Raw genomic sequence first — 20,926 nt, forward strand, 5'->3', positions numbered from 1 at the left:
GTGCAATCTCAGTTCACTGCAACCTCTGCCTCCCGGCTTCAAGCGATTCTCCTGCCTCAGCCTCCCAAGTAGCTGAGATCACGGGCACGTGCCACCATGCCTGGCTAATTTTTTGAATTTTTAGTAGAGATGGGGTTTCGCCATGTTGGTCAGGCTGGTCTCAAACTCCTGATCTTAGGTGATCTGCCTGTTTTGGCCTCCCAAAGTGCTGGGATTACAGGCGTGAGCCACCGCGCCCTGCCATGATCACCATTCTTTTAACATGTTGGTGATTGTATACATAAGTAATAATCGACTCTACTAGGAAAAATGTATTCCCACAAGAGGGAAATTATCCCATATTCTGTACATGATATCACTTTAGTTAAAATAGAAATAATGTCTTTCTAAACTCACATTCCTCTAGCATTCCTACTCCTACCTTCCAGACCTAACCACTGCTATTCAGCCACCTGAGCTGGAGTGCAATGGTGGGATGTCGGCTCACTGCAACCTCCGCCTCCCTGGTTCAAGCGATTCTCGCTTGAAACGATTTCCGTGCCTCAGCTTCTCGAGCAGCTGGGATTACAGGCGTGCACCACCACGCCTGGCTAATCTTTTGTTAGAGACGGGGGTTTCACCATGTTGGCCAGGCTGGTCTCGAACTCCTCAGCTCAGGCAATTAGCCCGCCTCGGCCCCCCAAACTGCTGTGATTACAGGCGACAGTCACCCTGTATTTATAGGCGCCTGGCCTATACTTAGGTTCTCTTTTGCTCTCCAGATAGCCTTTTGCCTTGAACCCGCCTCACCTGTTTGGAACTGCCACACCTCCGGACTTCAACCTGGGGCCGGGGTGCCTCAGGTGTGCCTGCAGGGAAGAGAAAAGAAAGCAGAGACATCGAGATCTAGATTCTCTCCTCAAAGAAAAAAAAAATCCTCCTCGTGGGAAGTGGGTGCTGATTTAAACATCAAAGACAACAGGTAAACGTCCATTGTGACCTTCCACGCTGTAGCTAGGCTGACAGCAACACTATGGGGTCTTCAGCAATTGCCGCCTCCCGCCTTCCTGCGCCCCCAAATGCCCCTTTCACCTGTTTCTCTCTGCAGCCCTCAAACACATTGGACCTAAATTTCCTGAGCTCCTGGTTTACATGTGAATGCACAGCACGGCAATTTGTTCCAATGAGGAGCCCTGAGGTTTGCGCCAGCCGCTCTCAGGGGTAAGTTTTGTGCCGAGCAGGATGTTCAAGACAGACTGCGCGCCGGTTTCGGGTACCGCCGAACATGGCTTCCCTGTTCCGTTTCTAATTTACAGCCTGAAGGTAAAAAGTACACTGATTAAATCCATGTTAGGAGGAGCAGCGGGGGCGGAATAAGCGAGCTGGGGAGGCGGCCGCGGGGCTGCCTGTTGCCCAGCAACGATGCCAGCCGCAGCCTGTGCTCCCCCAAAAGCCCGAAAGCACCGCGGCAGGCAGCCAGGAAGGAGGATGGGGCAGGGGTGCCGGCGGCTAAAGGAGATGGGGGCGCAGAAACCCCTATAGGGACCCATGCAACCCGCTTTCTCACCCTGGGAGACTACGCAAGGCTTTTTTGGTTTTTTTTGTTTTTTTTGATACTTATGTTCGAAATCAAAAAGTGCACTGATCAAATCCGTATTAGGAGGATATGATTTAATCAGTGTACCGTTTAAATCCCCCCACACCCCTCCCCCCGACTGCCCTCTCTCCCACTTCTCATTGGCCAGCAACTTTCCAACAAAGGCCCAGTGGCAAAGACAGCCAGCCTTTCCCTGCCTGGCTGGTCAGTTTCTTTCTGAAAGAAGCAAAAGGCTCAGCTCCAGCTTTCGGGCCTAACTGCTCAGCAGGGCAAGTCAAAGTCCCTGTGGCTGGCCCAGAGGGCCTGGTAAGCTGGAGAAGCTGCGAATGGCGAAGCGTAGGTACCAGCTTTCACCGTGAGGACAGCGCCCTCTGCTGGCAGTATCCTGAAGGGTCAGTTCACCGGGCTTCTGGTCCCCGCAAAGTCTTGAAGTCTGCGGTGCTGATACGGAACAAATGTGGTGAGCTCATTCTTGCCCTCTGGAGAAATAACGATATGGAAGGGAGAAAACTGGGGCAAGAAGACCGAGGGAAGATAGCAGGTCCATTGCAGGAGGTGTGGCCTTATTTTTGGGATTCTTCTGATCTGGCAAGGACGAGCACAAAAGCCTCATATTTATTTCCCCACGGAAAAACCCAGCGCACAACCAACGTCCAGTTTAATGGGAAGATGGAAGATGCCCCTACTCCTACCCCTGTGCTCCCCACGCCCAGCCGGACTGGGGATGCTTTGTTTGAAATACACAATTCCCATTGGCTGAATGGACATGTTAGCTGTGTTTCTTTTTTCTCTTCTTTTTTTTTGTTTTTTGTTTTTTGTTTTTGTTTTTGAGACAGGGGTCTCACTCTGTCACCCAGGCTGAAGTGGTGGAGTGTATGGGCGCGGTCTCGGCTGACTGCAACCTTCACCTCCCAGACTCAAGTGATCCTCCCACCTCAGCCTCCCAAGTAGCTGTGTTTCTAAGAATACCACAACGGAATAATGCAGTAGGGTGCATACAGGGCAAAACGCAGAAATTAGTAGCTTCCATCCAGAACATGTCTCTGGGTGTGTTTACTAGGCTAAAGACCTTGGAGCAGAGGCCCTGCCCACTGTGTTCAAAGGGGCAAAGCAAAGCATAATGTTAGAACCCGCAAAGGCCTCAGCAGGAGCCCCATATGTTTTTTATAAAAAGGCATAATGTGAGCATTGTTCTGTGCTCAATAGCACAACTGTTATAACAAACGCTTTTGGTATGAATACAACCATTTAAAATTCCCAACCAGTTGCACTTGGTGACAATACGCATCAGAAAACAAGCCCAGGAGCACAGATTTCTCACTTGGGGGTCAGTTGGCTATAAATGCACATAAACATGCCTTTTAATGTGCCCAACTTCCAAAAATACACTGAATATTTGTGGAACAATGTTGTTGGCCCCAGCATTTGCAGCTACAAAGGCTGAAGCAGATTTCAATGTGTATATCTGAGAACCTAACTTTGATTCTATATACATGGGGTGGATACACAAGTTGAGGAGTCCTATGTGTCATACCACTCCAGCCCCCAACTGCCCACGCCCAACCATGGCCCACCCTCAGATTACAACCACTGCTATGTCTCCAGGTCCTTAGTCCCAGCATGGAGGGTCTTGAGGTCTCCCACCCCTCACCTTCAGCTCCCACCCTCGACTGCCCGCCTCAGGCCTGGCTAACCCAGTGGTATCTCTGAAGGAGAGGAGGATAAACAGTGTTGATAACATAACTGGAAGAAGAAAGTGCTTTCTGGGTCTTGGAATGAATGTCCCCAGATGTCCAAGTATTCTGAATATTTGTCAGGGCATTTAGGCAGCACAGCATCTGAGCCCATTTCAGTAGCTTGAGTCTTGAAAGGAGACAGGACTCCTACTTCTCTACTGAAGCTGAGATGTTGGCTAGAAACCAGCTACAGAATCCGGACTCAGCCAATCAGACCTAGGCCTTTGTGGCTGTGACACAGTCACTGGAACAGTTAGGAAATACTGGTGACAGTGGAGTTGAAAGTGCAGTATTCCCCTGGTCCCTCCTGTTTTCAAGCCAGGTTCTCCAGACTAACTAGACATTGGCAGGGTTGACTGATATTCTGCCAGCAAATCCCTCTTCTGCTCTAGTCAGCCAGGGCTGGTGACTGTGTAAACAAGACCCCTCTCACTCCTCCCACAGCTGTGCTGCAGATGACACACACACTTCTCTTAACAATTTTTATTGAAGAAAAAATAGGCTGCTTTGCACCTTAAGTGCTCCTCTGTCTTCTCTCCTCCCTCCAACCAACCCCTGCCAGCCCCACACTCTCATCACAAAATGGGGGAATACTGCAGTTTTTAAGATCCATAAATTAATTACCAAATAATCCACGAGACCTGGGTGAGGCCACATGAGAACACTTTGGAGAAGTATCTTTTTTTTTTTTTTTTTTGAGACGGAGTCTTGCTCTGTCGCCCAGGCTGGAGTGCAGTGGCACGATCTCCACTCACTGCAAGCTCCACCTCCCAGGTTCACGCCATTCTCCTGCCTCAGCCTCCCGAGTAGCTGGCAATACAGGCGCCCGCCACCACGCCCGGCTAATTTTTTATATTTTTAGTAGAGACGGGGTTTCACCGTGTTAGCCAGGATGGTCTCGATCTCCTGACCTTGTGATCCGCCCGCCTCGGCCTCCCAAAGTGCTGGGATTACAGGCGTGAGCCACCGCGCCCGGCTGGAGGAGTATCTTAGAAAGGCCTGGACTGGGTCCTCCCCAATCCCTCAAGGGAAAAGCAGAGACTAAATCAGCATCACCCCACTTACGTGGGTGAGAGATAGGGGCGGTGCACCCCACCCTCTCCACCTATAACTATGTAAGGAGAAGAGGGAAGGGCGGCTGAACTGGAGGACAGGTCCCTGGGGGCCGCGCCGGGCTGGGAGACGGGGCATGATGGCCAAGGTCGTCCCTGATGGCGTCCAGTTGGTCCTGAAGGAGGCGGATGCGCTCGTCCAGGTTGCGCTGCTGGGCCAGGACGGCGGCCTTGCCCGCCAACAGGGCGCAATAGACGCGCAGCTCCTCCACCGGTAGTGCTCGCACCAGCACCTCCCGCACGGCCCGCTCGCGCCGCGCTACGTGCTCCTTCAGCTCCTTGGCGTCCTCCTCCTGCCGCTGCAGGAGCCGGAGTCGCTGCAGCAGGGAGGCCTTGAGCCGCAGGAAGAGGCGCCGTGAGCCGGGTGAGGGCGCCGCCGCTCCCGGAATGGTTCCAGCCGGAGACAGCAGGCCCCTCACCGCCCTACTCGCTTGCAACCTGAACCCCTTTTACCTGCTCATCAGGGTCGCTGTCTGAGGCCGCCCGGGCCAGGGCGCGGCGCACGCGCGCCAGGCGACTGCCCAGCAGCAGCAGAAGGCCAAGCACGCGCTCTAGGTCGGCCATGAACCGGCTGAACCGCTCCAGCTCCTGAGGGGCACAGGCCTGGCGCACTGCAGCCTCCAGAGCCGCTTGGCGCCTGGCCCACGCTTGTGCCTCCCCCTGCAGCCGCTCCTGCTCCGTGTGAAGGTCCTGAAGCATCTTTTGGAGGCGGGCAGCCAGCTCCACCTACAGGGAAGGCTCAAGGCTGGGGCCAGGCTCATGACTTCCCTGCCCAGGCTCTGGACTCCTACCCACCCCCAGCCTCCACCAGCCCTTCTCCACTCACTTTCTTGCCCTGGATGCTGTTGTTTGGTGCAGGGAGCCCCTGCCCACATGGCTGGTCAAGCACTGGGTGGGTGGCAGGGTTTTCAAGCCTTGTCTCCTCCTGAGGAGCTGGCAGGAGCTGGGTGAAGCTGAACTGATAGGACCTGGGAACAAAACCAGAGCTCCCTGGGTTTCCTGTCCCCAACTTCAGGGGCTCAGTGTCCAGAATCCCTAGTACACCTCACTCACCCTGGCTCAAAAGTACTGGCAGCCTCCTCTCCAGCCTCCCCACAGGCAGGCCGCATTGCAGCCCGGACCTCTGCTAAAGGAATCAGTCCATCCAGCAGGCCCAGGGGTGGCTCTGGGCTGGGCTGGGAAGCAAGAGGGTCACATAGAGAGGGATCTAATCTGGCCAGCTCCTGAACCAGCTCCTCGAGGCACTGACTAGGCCATGTGGGCCTGGAACCAGGCTGGCCAGTGCCCCTGGCTAGGGCAGTATTGTGAGAGGGACCTGGAGTATCATTGCCTGAAAGTTCCAAGGCATCAGCTGGGAGAGGTTTGAGGAGGTCACTCTCTGCAGCTGTGGGGGGATTGGTGGTCAGTCCAGTGGGGTCAATAGTTGGGATGTTATCATTTGCAGTCCCAGTGGGGGTGTGGCTTGTGGGCCTGGAAATACCTACAGAACCATTCACCCCCTGCCAGCAGTCATCTGCCCCTGCAGTTCCTGGACACTCATGGAGCGGGTACTCTGTGGGGACTGTAACCTGGCCAGTTCTTTGGCCTAAGCCAGTTCCATACGGCTGGTCAGAGGCATGGACACTGGAAGCAGAAAAGACACTGAATCAGAAAAAGCTCCAGCCACAAACAAATGGTGGCCTCCAAGGGCCATCTGTCCCTACCCCCATCACCTGGAATCCCAGGCTCCAGCTAGGAGAGCATTCCCACCCCTCTAGCGTTTTGTAGATGTGTGTGTCAGGGGGTGCCTCACGATGCTTGGAAGCAAGAGGGAATTACCTGGCTGGGGGCCCCTGGGAGGCATGGGGGTCTGGTGGTGATCTCATTCTGACCAGTGGGGCCTCTTCTAGGAACACTTCATCAGGAAGGGAGGGGAGCCAGGCAGGCACAATGCAGGTCTCTGAGACCCTCTGTTCACCGTCAGCAGGGCTGCTCTGGGGTAACTCTGCAGGATACATCACCGCAGCCTCTTTCTGAGGCAAGAACCTGGAGGCAGGGACCCCATAGTGACCACAGTGAAAGGAAGGAAGCTCTTGGTGTTGCACCAGGGAGACAGTAGGGTATTTGCAAAATAACCAGAAGGCTCAGACTGAGGGTAGGTAGGAAGCCCTTTCATTTTTTGGGCAAAAGCTATGCAAGCTGCTTCCCCCCAACTTGGTCCAGAGTGGTCCGTGTCTCTCACCTGGAAAGTTTGGTCTGAAACAATGGTCTGGGGGTTTCTGCTCCTTGGGGAACAGCCTGGAAGGGTGAACAGTCGACTGAAATGTGGCTCAAGTTTTGTTTCCCAGATGCTCCCCTCACCAGCCTGCATCTCCTGACTTCCATACCTGGACAATGGGTATGGTCCCTCCTGATCCTCCCCAGGAACCCAAGACTTCGCCTGAAGCGCTCCGACTCCGACTGGCGGGCCTGAAGGCATCACCGAGCTTCAAGGACCCGGAGTCCAGGTTCATGGAGCCTTGGGGTTGCGTCTCGGGCAGCCATCCGACCTGGTGATCTTCAAACTTAGCCAGCGCCGGATGCTGGAACTCCAAGGGCTCGGGCCCAGGGAGGCCAGAGCTGGAGCAGGCCTCACCCAGGCATTCCCCCGCCGGCCCACCGCGCCGACCCACACGATCCAGCTTTCCTGGCTCTGAGAAGCACCACTTCCGCTGCTGGCTGGCGAGGGGACCCCGGCCGGCAGTTCCTGGCGCGGGAGCCCGGGAGCGCGCCGGCTCCCCCTCCCCGCCCGGGTGGCTGAGCGAGGCGGAGCGCGGGTGAGTCGCCGGGGGCCGCGCTGGGACAGTGGGCCGCAGACGGGCGGGCAGGCTCATGCGGAGCTCCTTGCGCTGGAACGACGTCTCCCGAAGCACTCGCCGCTGCGCGCCCTGAAGCCGCTGGCGGTAGGCGGCCCTCGAGGCCGGCGGGCTGGGCGGCTCGGCAGCCTGCGCCGCGGCCTCCGCCTCGGCCGCCAGCGCGTACAGCAGCGGGGTGGCCTGCCTGTTCAGTGGCCCCGGGGTCCCCGGGACCTCTGTTGGCTGCGGCCCACTGCGGGCTGCAACCGCGGGCCGGGGCCGCGGGGATGTGCAAAGGGCAGCGTCGGGCGGGGCGGGGCCCGGGCCGCCCCAAACCACACGCACGTAGTCCCAGTCTAGGTAAGGAAGGAGGTCTGTCCCCGGCGACTGCGTGCGCGGCTCGGGGCCGCCGGAGGCTGCGGAGAAAGAGCTGTAGGCCGAGTCCGCGCGCATGGACAGATGCCACAGGTCCAGGCCGCTAGTGGACGAGGCCGGGGAGGCGCGGTCGCCCCCAGGTCCCAGGGCCTCCATGGCTGCGCAGATGAGTGCTGAGGCTGGGTGGCTGCGTGGGTCCTGGGAAAACACAGATGTGGTGCCGGGTGAGGAGCTCCGGGTGAGGGCTGGGACAGCCTGCTGGCCCCGCCACCACGGACGGCCAGACACTTACACTTCCCCTCCCTGGTCACACCGTCACAAGCGCTGGCATCCCCCAGATTTTGGCAGAGTCACCTTGGGATCAGAGGTGGCAGAGGAAGTAGGACCAGTCCCAGGGAGCACCTCTGAAGGTTGAGGGCCCAGCTCAGGGGAAGGAATTGGGACCAGCTCATTCCCTGCCAGGCTCCCCTTGCCCACACAAGCAGCCTTTACCCTGAGACCTCCTGGAACGCTGAGAATGTACCCGTGTTCCTTTCCTCCCCAACCCTGTTCCACCCAGGCTGCTTCCTGGCCGTTCTGTTGGCTTCTCCATGTGATCTTTCCCTGATAAACAATGGTCAAGAACACTCTTGTGACCTGAGGGGAGCTAAGAAAGGAGGGGTGGGGGAAGACCCAGGGCAAGGGGCAGAGGCAGCTTCACAGCCTTCCTCCCTCCCTCTGTGCCTGTTATGTTCCAGGTGCTTTATATAAATATTTATTTTGATCGTTGCATTTTACAAACTGCTGTCTGCATTTTACAGACGAGGACAATGAGGTTCTGAGAGGGAAATGATTTGTCCAGGGCCACACAGCTGGGACGTGGCAGAAGCCTGCCTGGAATCCAGGCCTGCCTCCACGCTCACTGAAGCCAGAATCAATTTCCTAGAAGCAAGCCCTGCTGAAAGGCAGTTTACCATCCCTCCTGTTCCCCAACAGCCTGAATCCTCCAAGGAAGCCCACACTCCACTATGGGAAAGTCACCCCTACCTCCCCATACACTATTGGCAGATTCCAAAATAATCTGGTCCCCACTTCTCAAACTCTGCTTTTCGTCTAGGAATGATGGGCCGACCCCCATCTTTGCCCTGCTTCTATTCTTGCTTCTCCTGTAGGACTCAGCTTAGAGGTCTCCTCACTTTTTGGGACTCCTACAGTGTGCTGAGCTGACCTCCACCCCACACTGTCCCTGTTGGCTTGCTTCTGATTCCCTCCTCCCATTCCCACCCCTGAGCTTCCTGAGAATGGGCCCTGCTCTTCCTCATTGCTGCACTCTCAGTGCCCAGCAGAGTCCCTGGTGTACAGTCAATGTTAAATATTTGGGCCGGGTGCAGTGGCTCACGCCTGTAATCCCAGCACTTTGGGAGGCCAAGGTGGGCGGATCACTAGGTAAAGAGATCAAGAGCATCCTGGCCAACATCGTGAAACCCCATCTCTACTAAAAATACCAAAAATTAGCTGGGCGTGGTGGCACGCGCCTGTAGTCCCAGCTACTCGGGAGGCTGAGGCAGAAGAATCGCTTGAACCCGGGAGGCAGAAGTTGTAGTGAGCTGAGATCGCGCCACTGCACTCCAGCCTGGCGACAAAGTGAGGCTCTGTCTCAAAACAAAACAAAACAAAACAAAACCCCAAATATTTGCTGAATGTCAAGGGAAATAACAGATTTGCAGGGAGTAGATGTAGGGGTGGCCTTGGTAGAGAAGGAAGAGAGTTCCTTAGCTTCTGCACACGCTTCTTCCCTCCCTATTAGTCTTTTCTGGGGAAGAGGACAGAATGGGTGAAGCACTTGCCACCATAGACACTGGCCAGGTTCCTCATGCAATATTAGGTACGAACAGAGCAGGCAAGCACAGCTTGGGGCAGGACTCACCAGAAATCAATCCCTTCTGGTCCTGGGAGGGGGATCAAGGGTAAGAGTTGAGTGGGTGTGCCTGCGTCAGGGTAAGAGAAATTTTGAGGCTTGGGAAAGGGCAGTGTTGAGGTTTGGGGCTCCCTATGAACTATGGAGACTTTTGGGCGCTGGCCTCCATTCTCTGAGCTGCTTGGTAGGGAGTGCAGAGTAGGGTGGCCCATGGCTAGGGTGAGGACCAAAAAGCAGGCTTATTTGAGCCTCCTAGACACTATCTGGAGCTCAGAGTCACCCTCCACCCACGTCCCTGAGGCCCAGGATGTTACAGATTGCTGGTTAGGGCAAGGATGGGGGTTAGTGGTAGGAGGATATGGTGTTTCCTAAAAGGGAAAGGCAGTACCTACAACATTCCCAGGAGAGGCTCTCAGCAGACCTAGGACCAGAACATCTTGATGTCACCCACCTGGGGGCATTTGTATATGCCTACTAAGCCCAGGAGCTTAGCCCTCACACTTAGGGTTGGGGACCTCTTTTGCAAAGTATTTCCACTCTAAACTTTAGGAGGACAAGAAACTACTCTGAGTAGCAGCTCCTGGGAGGACAGTCACCTCATCTAGGAAGCCCACCCGACTGCTCAGACATTAGCCCTTTCTCTTCCTACTCTTTCTGAGTCCAGCTTGGGAGCACTAGCTCATGTCACCCATCCTGCCCATTTTGGCTTGCTGCAGCTACAGATGGGGATCACCAAATACAAGATGTTTCCTCAAAAGAGGTCTTGAAAATCTATCTTATTTGTGAGTTACTATGTTAAAGGATTCTGAATTCAGCAAATAAAAACAGCTTGAATGGGCAATAAAAATGTGTCTACACATGTGTTTCCTTATTGACTGTAACTTGTTGAAGATGCTTTTGCACTGGTGGCCCTATCAGGTTGATGTTCACGCAGGCTCCTCACAGTGGGTGCTTTGCAGAACCTACCATGCCAAGAGGGCCCAGCTGCTTTGGTGTGTTTTGGGGGGCCTCAGCACAAAACAACAAGGCATTTTCATACTTGTCTGGCTGCAGGGAGCCTCTTGCAGTCCAGCCAGCCCCTGTGGCTGGGGGTAGCCCTACCTTAGGGGTCCCTGCCTCAGTGGCAGTGGCACCTGTGGGCTGGGCTGCTATGCCTGTGCCGGCTGCTGAAAGGGAGTTCAGAGGTGGAGCTCAAGGAGCTCTGCAGGCATTTTGCCAAGCCTCTCCAGAGCAGAGGGAGCAACCTAGACTCCCCGCTAGAAAGACACCAGATTGGAGTCCTGGGAGGGGGAGTTGGGGTGGGCATTTGATGTATACTTGTCACCTGAATGAAGGAGCCAGAGAGGAAGGAGACGAAGATGAGATTGGCCTTCAAAGCTAGGGGTCTGGCAGGTGGAGGCACCAGTCTGAAAGGAGGAGCTGGGGCTGAGGAATTGTCAAGGGGGCCAGTGCTCCTTCAGTCTGGGCTTCATGGTGTCTGTGACAAGTCAGGCAGCAGTTGGGATGTGGCTCTGGAGTTCAGCAGGGGAGGGTAGACCAGGCAAGACCCAGGTTTTTAGTTAGAGGTTACTGGGGAAATAGCTGAAGACAGTTTCCGGTGGATAAAATCACACCAAGGCAATGGGAACAGATCCAGGTAAGGCGACCGAGGAGGCACAGGAGAACGGACAGCCTCAAATACAACGAATGATCAGGATTTACATCATACCTCCCTCAAGGCCACCTCACATCTGACCTCTCTGTGGAGGGGCTATCCAGGCCGCCCCTCCCAGCGGGTCTTCCCTCAGTACTGGGCTCACTGTGTAGGCGCTGTCTCCCTGTCAGACTGAGTTCCTGGGTACTGGACCACGTCTCAAACCCCAGTACCCGCAGCTGGGTCTGGCTAGGCGGACGTTCTGGGAAGTTCACCGGCTCTCCCTGTCCCCAGCGTCCCCCGTTCTCCCAGCCTGTCCGCGCTGACAGCGCACCCCACGCAGCATCCACGCTCCGAGTGTGCGACTGGTTTACGGGCTCATCGGTCGCTGCACCCCAGATGCAGAGTCTCTGGAGACCCGAGCTCCGTGCCATGCACAGGAAATGCAGGAAGCTGGCGACACCCGGGGAGAGGCGGCCGCGGGCGTGGACAGACCCGGTTACCTGGGGTTCAATCTCTGGGAGCCGAGGCACGGGAGGGAGAGAGGCGCAGGCTCCGGCGGCCGCAGGGGGCGGCAGAGACACGCGGAGCGGCTCGAGAGCAGATGGCCGCAGCCCCGCGCAGTTCTGGGCCTTTCCCGTTGGGTTCACCGTCGGGGAAGGATCGCGCGCAGGGGACAGCGCGAGCCCGGGAGGGAAGGACCCGGCTTCTCCAGATGCTTGGCGACAAAGGGCAGGAGCGGAGGGTGGCGGAGTGAGACCGCGCTGCGCGCCGGCGCCACACACGGCGCCCCCGGGCCACACGCGGCGCGCCCAGCCGCGCCCCTGAGCCGCGCCGCCAGCTTAGAGTGGGCCGCCTCTCCGCCCTGCAGCTCTGCAGCTGGGAGAGGCGCGCTGGGGTCCGACTCCACTGGCGCAACCTGACGCGGCGCCGAGCCAGACACGTCCCGGCCGAACGATGCCCGGGCTGCCCCGCGACCACCGCCTCGCCGCCCGCAGCCCCGCCGGCCTCCCGGGGGAAGCGGACCCAGCCGCCCGCTTCCCGCTCCCCCGCCCCCGCCGCGTACCTGAGGCTCCCGCCGAGACGCGCTCCTGGGCCGTCGCAGCCGCGCGGTGACATCAGAGCCCCGGGCTCTGACTCCGACCCCACCTCCAGGCTCCGGCCGCGGCCGCAGGGGAGGCGCCACGTCCGGCCGCGGGGGCGGGAGCCGCAGCCTCTTGGTAGCGTCCGCGCGCCGGCCCAGTCCCAGGTCTGAGGGTGGACAGTGCGTTCCCGCGCGGGCCACAGGCCTCTTGCCCCAGGCCGGAGAAACCTGAGCGAGGTGGTGGGAGGGCGACTACGGCGACCGCCCCCCGGCCTCCAGCGCGTCCGTGATGCTCGGGGGCCGGGTCCCTGGGGGCCTGACACCTCCCTCGGTGGGGAGGTCCAGGGAGGGCCCTTAGGCGCCTGACGGCTACCCGCTTTCCTCCCCAAGCCCGGCCAAGAAAACAGAGCTGCCAGGGCCTCGTGCCTCCCACCTATCCCGCTGAGTAACTCGGCCCTTGATCAACTCTACCCCCAGACCCTCATTTCCAAAACTCTTCCAGCTCTTTGACTCCCACCATGGGCTCTTGTCTCCTGTTCCCTGTCCCATTTCTTTCCATTTCTCCCACTACCCAGCATGGTCTGGGCCCTCCAGCCTGCTACCGGGGTGGGGGAGAGGGGGGCGGAGCACGGGGAAGCCCCTGGACTTGTGTGCACCTTAGCTGTCCTGAGTGTGTCCTTAGGGAGCTGGACATATGCATACCCACTAAGGCTGGACGCTGGCGCTCGAGGCCCTCACCTTCCAGGATCTCCATTTTCCAAAGAACGCTCTGCCTGCACCTGCCACTGAGCTCTCCTTGCTGTGTCCTCAGGCTCCCCTGCCCCGACTTTCCAAACTCTGTCCTATGAATACCACTCTGCCAAGAAATGCTCCGTTCCTGAGAGGGGCTGGGGGCCCTTTGATGAGCCTCTCCGGCTCTCAGGTCTCTGCCTTTGTCCTCCGCTGCCCTCCCCCTCCCACAGGATCAACAGGGCTGGGCTCAGGGGCTGTGTCCTCCCATGGTAGTATCCCTGGCAAATAAAGGTTTATTGGTGTTAATAACCAGGACTCTGAACTCTGGCCAAGAGTCAAGGTTGCCACTTCCTAGGGACACTGGGAGCCTGAGGAACTCTGTCTTCTTGGGTTCGGAGGCAGGAGACACCTGAGCCCGACTTCTGAGAGTGGTGCCCGCTGGGCCCTGCTCCTTCTTCAACACCATCTGGACTCAGGCACCAGCTTCAGCTGGAGCTCTAGGCTTTAAGACAGTGCCTAAGAACCTTTCGGCTTTGAAAGACTTTTGTTGTTTGTTTTGCTTTTTTGAGACAGAGTCTCCCTCTGTCGCCCAGGCTGGAGTGCAGTGGCCCGATCTCTGCTCACTGAAACCTGCGCCTCCTGGGTTCAAGCAATTTTCCCTGCCTCAGCCTCCCGAGTAGCTGGGATTACAGGCACCGGGCACCACACCCAGCTAATTTTTGTATTTTTAGTAAAGACGGGGTTCGCCATGTTGGCCAGGCTGGTCTCAAACTCGTGACCTCAGGTGATCCACCCACCTTGGCCTCCCAAAGTGCTGGATTACAGGCATGAGCTACTGCACCCAGCCTGAAAGACTTTTAATATTTTTAAGACCCTGATCCACAGAGTCTCACAGCAGCATCAAAATAGAAGAAAGACAGCCCAGCAAACAACAACAAAAAATTTTTTAATTGCTCATGTTGGCTGGGGCGGTGGCTCATGCCTGTAATCGCAGCACTTTGGGAGGCCAAGGTGGGCAGATTGCTTGAGCTCAGGAGTTCGAGACCAGCCTCGGCAACATGGCGAAGCCCTGTCTCTACAAAAATACAAAAAAAAATAGCTGGACGTGGTGGCACGCACCTGTAGTCCCAGCTACTTGGAAGGCCTAGGCACAAGAATCGCTTGAACCGAGGAGGCATAGGCTGCAGTCTGCCGAGATCACGCTACTTCATTCCAGCCTGGGCAACAGAGTGAGATTCTGTCTCAAAAAAAAAAAAAAAAAGGTTATGTTTTTTACTTATATTTCTTGAAAACTATGGGGACACAGTGTCCAGAACAATTCTATTAACCCACTCCACCCACCTACCACTCACCTCTTGCACACACTAAGCAACTCTCTGCTAGGGACCATGAGGATGCAGTCCAGAGCGATTCTTATTAACCCACTCCACCCACCTACTGCTCACCTCTTGCACACACTAAGCAACTCTCTGCCTAAGTCCCCAGAAAACTGAAATCCCGCCTACCCACGTCTCTCTTAACCTCTTCTGTTCTGAGAAAGAGAAAAGTAACCCCTAACATCTGAAAGGCCCAGCTGGACCTTGGTGTTGCCAGAATTTGACCTGACATTCACAGCAAGGCCTTACTGTTGTCCCATTGGACATAAGCCATTTCACAGGGCATCAATGTGAGACAGGGCCGTTCTTTAACAATGATGGATCAAGACAAAAACAACAGCACTCTAATCATGTCTAACACATACAAAAGCATGAACCTTGTCCAAGTCACAAAAATGACCTAGCTAATGAGTGCCTGCTGTCCTAGCTAATGTGAGTACCTGCTGCTTCTTTACCAATTGCAGCTTTAGCCTCACTCTAATCATTCCTCTTTCTAGATAAGATTTATTAATATACCCAATCATAGAATTACTCTTGCTTCTTGACAGCATCCAGCACAAAGGAAAGTTCTGCTTCTTTAACCCTCTTGAAAAGCACTAACCCAAACCCAGATCCTCTAAGTCCTTTCTAATGCTCTCTTCCTGAGATGCCACGTGGTTTCCCATGCTACGTGTCCTCTCTCACTTCAACAAGCAATGAACCCAACTTGTTCAACTACAGGTATGCTCGTGGTGGTCTTTGGCTAGGGGGCACTGACACTTCCTATCTCATTATTACAAAAGCACAGAGAATCTTGGAGAGGAGAAGGGGGAAGAAACTGCCACAAAGCTGGAGTCTCCCTTAGTGATGGTGGTTGGGGGGTGAGTGTGCATGGAGAGGGTGGAAACATGCACATATGCTTCCAATACATAAAGAGAGGTGTCTGCACCCTTCAGTATCTCAATACTTTCTCAGGCCTGGGGGAGTTCTTTTGAAGAGACCCTTAGATGGCTGTGTTTAGCTGGGATTAGAGCCACAGACCTTGCTGTTCCTGGCCAGGCCCTATATCAAGGAGCTGATAGGTGGGGAGGTGGTGGGCCTCCACTCCACATAGTTTGGCACTTGTAATCTGAACTGATGACACCAAAGCAAAGCAACTGCCCACCTCACAAGTCCCTGTGGTTTCTTGCTTTGATGCCCACTCTCTTTGTTGGATATGGTTAATGTGATGTGACTATGAGTGGAATACTAATGACCACTTCTTTAGTGCCAAGCACTGTGCTAAGTGTTCTATGTATCTTTTTAGCCCTCTTACTCCTCAGAAGTAGGTATCAGTATAACCCCATTTTACAAGTGAGAAAGCTGGGACTTAGAGACATTATTTTGTCAAGGTCAGGTAGCAGCTAATAAGCAGTAGAGGCAATACTTAACCCCCTAATGTCTGGTTCCAAAGGCCATGCTGTCATGTAAACATGAGCAGTGTAAAGAACTGTATGTTGTGGATATCAATGCAGCCTTCCTAGGAGAGCAGGATTTGGACTTCAGATTGAGCAGAACTCGCAAGCGAGCGGGAAAGATGAGACAGTAGCAGCAGTGAGACTCCAAACAGGACTTCCCCATCTCTGTGTGTCCCCAACAGTCCAACACATATGAGGGCTTAGTTTCATATATGATTTCCAGGGGTTTATTGTAAAGGACTTATAGAAACATTTCTTTCTGTAAGTACTTTTTTTTTTTTTTCAATAGAGATGGAGCTGGGTGTAGTGGCTCACACCTGTAATCCCAGCACTTTGGGAAGCTGAGGTGGGAAGATCACTTGAGGCCAGGAATTCGAGACCAGACTGAGCAATGCAGTGAGACCCAGTCTCTACCAAAAAGAAAATTTTTTTTTTTTTTGAGTAAGAGTCTCACTCTGTCACCCAGGCTGGAGTGCAGTGGGGTGATCTCAGCTCACTGCAACTTCCGCCTCCTGGGATCAAGTGAGTCTCACGTCTCAGCCTTCCAAGTAGCTGGAATTACAGGGGTGTGCCACCACATCTGGCTAATTTTTGTATTTTTAGTAGAGATGGGGTTTCACCGTGTTGCCCAGGCTGGTCTGAACCCCCGACCTCAGGTGATCCACCTACCTCGGCCTCCCAAAGTGCTGGGATTACAGGCATGAGCCGCCGTGCCCAGCCTTCACCTTAATTTTTTTCATTTGAAAGTATATCTTAGAGTTTATTCAAAGTAAGTACATAGGTTTTCTTGTTTGTTTGTTTGTTTGTTTTTTAAGACAGGCACATAGCTATGCATTGCATGGGCACAAATAAATTGGGTTAAATAACCCTATTATTGGACATTTAGATTAATCCAGTCTTTTGCTATTACTATTTTAGTAACAAATACCCTTGTTCATTTATTTTTGTTCACATTTGTAAGTCCACTTACAGGATAAATTTCTAAAAGATGAATTGGTGGGTTAAAGTGTAGGTAGTAGATTGTACTTTACAAAGACAATCATGAAAAAATTTTCCACCTCCCAAGCTTTTCTACAATGTGACTTTACCACTACTCTACCCAGAAGAGGTGAGGTCTATTTCTCCATCCCCTTGGATCATGAGCTTAGGGGTGACAGTAACTGTTTTGACCAACAGAATGTAGCAGAAGGTATGTTGGGCTAGTTCTGGACATAGCCTTTAACTGGCCTGGTAGCTTCCACTTCTTGCCTCTTGGTAGTGCTACTACTCTGAGACCACTAAGCTATGAGAAATACAAGCCATATGGAGAAGCCCAGGAGTATGAGATAGCATGTGGAGAGGGAAAAGAGAGGCCAAGGAGCACTTAGGCATTGGACAGGCAAGTAACCAAGCCATCTTGGAAGCGAATCCTGCAGTGTCAGCCACCCCCGCTGACACCATACTGATCAGAGAAGAATTCCGCAGCCTAGCTCTTCCTGAATTTCTGACCCTCAAAAACATGAGCACAATAATTATAAAAGTGCAAACTACTAAGTTTGGGGGTAGTTTGTTACATGGTAATAGACAACTGTAACAGGGTACATGAATTTTCTATTTTGATTGATATTGTCAAATCACACTTACAAAGAGGCTATACCAATTTACAGTCCCATAAAAAATGTATACAAGCGCACTGAGACGGTTTAGATCTGTGTCCCCACCCAAATCTCATGTTCAGTTGTAATCCTCAATATTGGAGGTGGGTCCTAGTGGGAGGCAATTGGATCATGGGGGCAGTTTCATCATGAATGGTTTAGCACTATCCCTGTTGGTCATGATAGTGAGTGAGTTCTCATGAGATCTGGTCATTTAAAAGTATGTGGCACCCACCCCTCCCCCTCTCTTGCTTCTGCTCTGGCCATGTAAAAGGTACCTGCTTCCCCTTTGCCTTCCACCATGATTGTAAGTTTCCTGAGGCCTCCTCAGAAGTGAGAGTCTGCATTTCCTGTACAGCCTGCAGAACCGTGAGCCAATTAAACCTCTTTTCTTTGTTAATTACCTAGTCTCAGGTATTTATTTACAGCAGTGTGGGATCGCATTAATACACTCACTAACACAGTGCATTATCAAACTTTTTTTAGACGGGGTCTTGCTGTGTTGCCCAGGCTGGATTTGAACTCCCAGGCTCAAGTAATCCTCCTGCCTCCGCCTCCCCAGTAGCTGGGACTACAGGTGCACACCACTGTGCTTGGCCTTTTTAGCTTTTAAAGTGCCATGGACCATCCTGGCAGCCTTAGTCCAGGTCAGAGTGTGTAAGTGTTCCCAGTGCCATTGAGACTTGGGGTGATCCCCTTTGCCCACCAGTCTCTGTGGGACCAACCCCTGCCCTCTGGGGCCTCAAGTTTCCCTTCTGCAGAATGAGTGCTGTGGCCAACAGCTCCTGGGCCTGTCCCCTGCAAGCAGCCTGCCGCTGCAGGCACATGCCACCATGCCTAGTGCATTATCAAACTTTTGGATCTCTGAAATCTGAAAGGTAAAAATAATATCTGTCTTAATTTATATTGCATATATTATAAATTAGACTACACACCATTTTGTGTATTTTAAAGCCATTTGTATGTGATCTGGGATCTGTCAATTTTCTTTGCTCATTTTTCTATTAGATTATTGGTCTCATTGATTTGTAAGACCTCTTTAGGGCTGGGCACAGTGGCTCATGCCTATAATCCTAGTAGCATTTTGGGAGGCCGAGGTGGGCAGATTGCTTGAGCCCAGGAGTTGGAGACCAGCCTGTCTCTACAAAAGATTCAAACATTAGTTGGCCATGGTAGCACATGCATGTAGTTCCAGCTACTCCAGGGAGCTGAGGCGGGAGGATCACCTGAGCCCAGGAGGTTGAGGCTGCAGTTAGACATGATTGTGCCACTGCATTCCATCCTGAGTGACAGAGTGAGACCCTGTCTCAAAAAAACAAAACAAAAAAAACCTCTTTATATATTAAGGCGATTAACACTTTTTCCTATATGTGGCAAATATTTTTCCAAGTTTGTGTCCTTTGATTTTGTGTGTGGTTTAACAGCGGATCTGTAGTTCATAGGTGAAGCAACAGATGTGGTTTTGTTTTGTTTTTTTTTTTTTTTTTGAGATGGAGTCTTGCTCTGTCGCCCAGGCTGGAGTGCAGTGGCGCAATCTTGGCTCACTGCAAGCTCCGCCTCCCGGGTCCACGCCATTCTCCTGGGACTACAGGCGCCTGCCACCACGCCCGGCTTATTTTTTGTATTTTTAGTAGAGATGGGGTTTCACCATGTTAGCCAGGACGGTCTCAAATCTCCTGACCTCGTGATCCGCCGGCCTCGGCCTCCCAAAGTGCTGGGATTACAGGTGTGAGCCCCCACACCCAGCCCAGATATCTTTCTTTGAGGCAGCAGCTACATAGCTGGGCTACATAGCTGTCTCAATAATTCAGAGATGGTAATGTACTGGTTAAAGTATATTAGAGGTCACAAACCTTTCAACAAAATCATGTTGTTTATTTTTAGAAATTCAACAAAGCGTGAATTATTGCTTATACACAAATGTCTACCTAAACTGTAAATGTTCTTCTGGGGTAAGTTTGTTTGCTTTCCAATTATGCACTGAATTCACCACAGTTGTCTAAAGATAGGGCTTTATAGGAAAGTAGAAAGTGCACAAGAAGAAAGTGCAGGGAGAATGAAGATTGCCTTCCCCGGTGGGGACACCTGACAGGCAGGGCCTCTTGGTGAGGCTGGGTGAGGGCTGACTGTTCCAGAGATTGAACCAGATTCCCTTTCAGATCAGCACTTCCTGGAAAGGAGTGCTGGGCTGTCACGTCCCCATTAAGTACACATATGTCACCTTTTCCCTGCAGACATTGGGTGACACCCAGCCTCTGTTTGCTTTGGTCAGAATGACTTGACTTTTCTACTCCAGCCTGGCCCCCAGCCCCAGGCCTGAAACCATTCCATCCTTGTGGTCTTCATTCAGATGTTACTCACACATCCTTGGACGAAAGAGGATTCATGAAAAAGATGGATACAGGCTTCTTCTTCTCTGCCAACTTCAGTGGGCCCCAGACAGATAGGTGTGGGCAAATAAGCTTTTCCACTTTGCTCTTCTGGTCCCCTAAGGTTCATTTTGGTTTTCAAGAAAAGAAACTACCTCAGGCTCTGAACTCGGCCCCAAAAGCATTGCTTAGAGAAGGCAACAGCCTCCTCAGGCCCAGGAATGGCCAGACTGTCTCTCTTGTGTCCAGATCATAAAATGGGATGAGATAGTCTCTAAAAAGCCCCTCTCCTAAAACTGTCATTCTGTTTGAGCTAAACCTCCCAGATTTCTGCTTGCTGAGGAGTCACCCAGAATATTCAATGGAAGAAAAATCCAATTTGTGAGCTCTGGACCCCAAGCTGCACACAGAAGCTGCGTGATGGACTTGGTACAGAATTAGGTCACAGCATGCTATGTGCATGTGGATGAATTTTGGCTGGTGGCTCAGGAGACTGAGAATGCATGCCCTAAACATTCACCTAGAAAACTTTCCTGATTTAACTGTGGTGTATCTGGTCAGTTACTCACATAGAGGACACTTTGTTCTAAAACCCGGGGGTATGCCCAGCATTCATCACAGTCTGGGCACTGTGTTTGTGGTCACATTTACCCCTGGCAGGGTCCTTAGGTCCTAGTTAGCAGCTTTTTCTACTTCAAGGGAAGCAGCAAGAAAAGTAAAAGACAAAACAAAAAACAACATAGCAAGTTACTTTTGACTTTCCTAGCAAATCACCTAGCAAGATGAAAGGGGAATGTGTCTCTTAACTGGATGACACCAAATGAATTATGGGGCAAAGGGCAACTGACAGCAACTGCCTAGGAATGGCAGAGACAGATTTATAGACAGGCTCATTGCCCACCCTTGATTTCTCAAAATGAAACAGGGAGAGAAAGGTGTTCTTCAATTTGGTGTATCCCAGAGATAGAAAATCAGTGAAGTAGGAAAGAGTGTGAGTTTCAAAGTATGGTGACTTCAGTTTGAATACCAGTAGCTCTATGAACCTGGAGATGTCCCCACCTTCCTGAGCCTCCATTTCCTCATGTGTAAAACAAGGATACTACATACCTGCCAGATAAAGATTAAAGGAGATTTGATCACATAGAGTAGTGCC

At 53.1% G+C, this 20,926-nt stretch overlaps 1 protein-coding gene across 11 annotated transcripts; it reads right to left on the reverse strand.

Annotated features, from left to right (window-relative positions):
* Window positions 1-3,785: 3,785 nt before the first annotated feature.
* SHROOM1 (shroom family member 1) lies at window positions 3,786-13,256 on the reverse strand. Of its 11 annotated transcripts, XM_055112637.2 has the most exons (11): window positions 12,209-13,256; window positions 9,898-9,930; window positions 9,519-9,579; window positions 9,097-9,243; window positions 6,791-7,810; window positions 6,646-6,701; window positions 6,243-6,449; window positions 5,478-6,047; window positions 5,251-5,392; window positions 4,878-5,150; window positions 3,786-4,756 (listed from the first exon to the last, which is right to left on the reverse strand). In XM_055112637.2, exons 5-11 carry the CDS (start codon window positions 7,766-7,768, stop codon window positions 4,424-4,426), a joined length of 2,559 nt encoding a protein of 852 aa, XP_054968612.1. In that variant the 5' UTR covers window positions 7,769-7,810; window positions 9,097-9,243; window positions 9,519-9,579; window positions 9,898-9,930; window positions 12,209-13,256; the 3' UTR covers window positions 3,786-4,423. The 11 variants fall into 11 exon arrangements, with proteins under 11 accessions (XP_054968612.1, XP_054968611.1, XP_063460686.1 ...); XM_055112636.2 differs by lacking the exon at window positions 9,898-9,930; XM_063604616.1 differs by having other exon boundaries at window positions 9,097-9,579.
* Between the last annotated feature and the right edge of the window lie 7,670 nt (window positions 13,257-20,926).

The sequence above is a fragment of the Pan paniscus genome, chromosome 4 (genome assembly GCF_029289425.2).
Source record: "Pan paniscus chromosome 4, NHGRI_mPanPan1-v2.0_pri, whole genome shotgun sequence".
In the NCBI taxonomy this organism is placed as follows: domain Eukaryota; kingdom Metazoa; phylum Chordata; class Mammalia; order Primates; family Hominidae; genus Pan; species Pan paniscus.

What these genes read in the sequence shown, in the direction of transcription:
- SHROOM1 (XM_008954665.6), bottom strand. Translation starts at nt 7,768, where the DNA reads ATGGAGGCCCTGGGACCTGGGGGCGACCGCGCCTCCCCGGCCTCGTCC. An exon ending in TCCCAGGGGCCCCCAGCCAG is followed by an intron (nt 6,048 to 6,242) that starts GTAATTCCCTCT and finishes TTCTGCTTCCAG; the next exon opens with TGTCCATGCCTCTGACCAGC. An exon ending in ACAGCGACCCTGATGAGCAG is followed by an intron (nt 4,757 to 4,877) that starts GTAAAAGGGGTT and finishes CTGCGGCTCAAG; the next exon opens with GCCTCCCTGCTGCAGCGACT.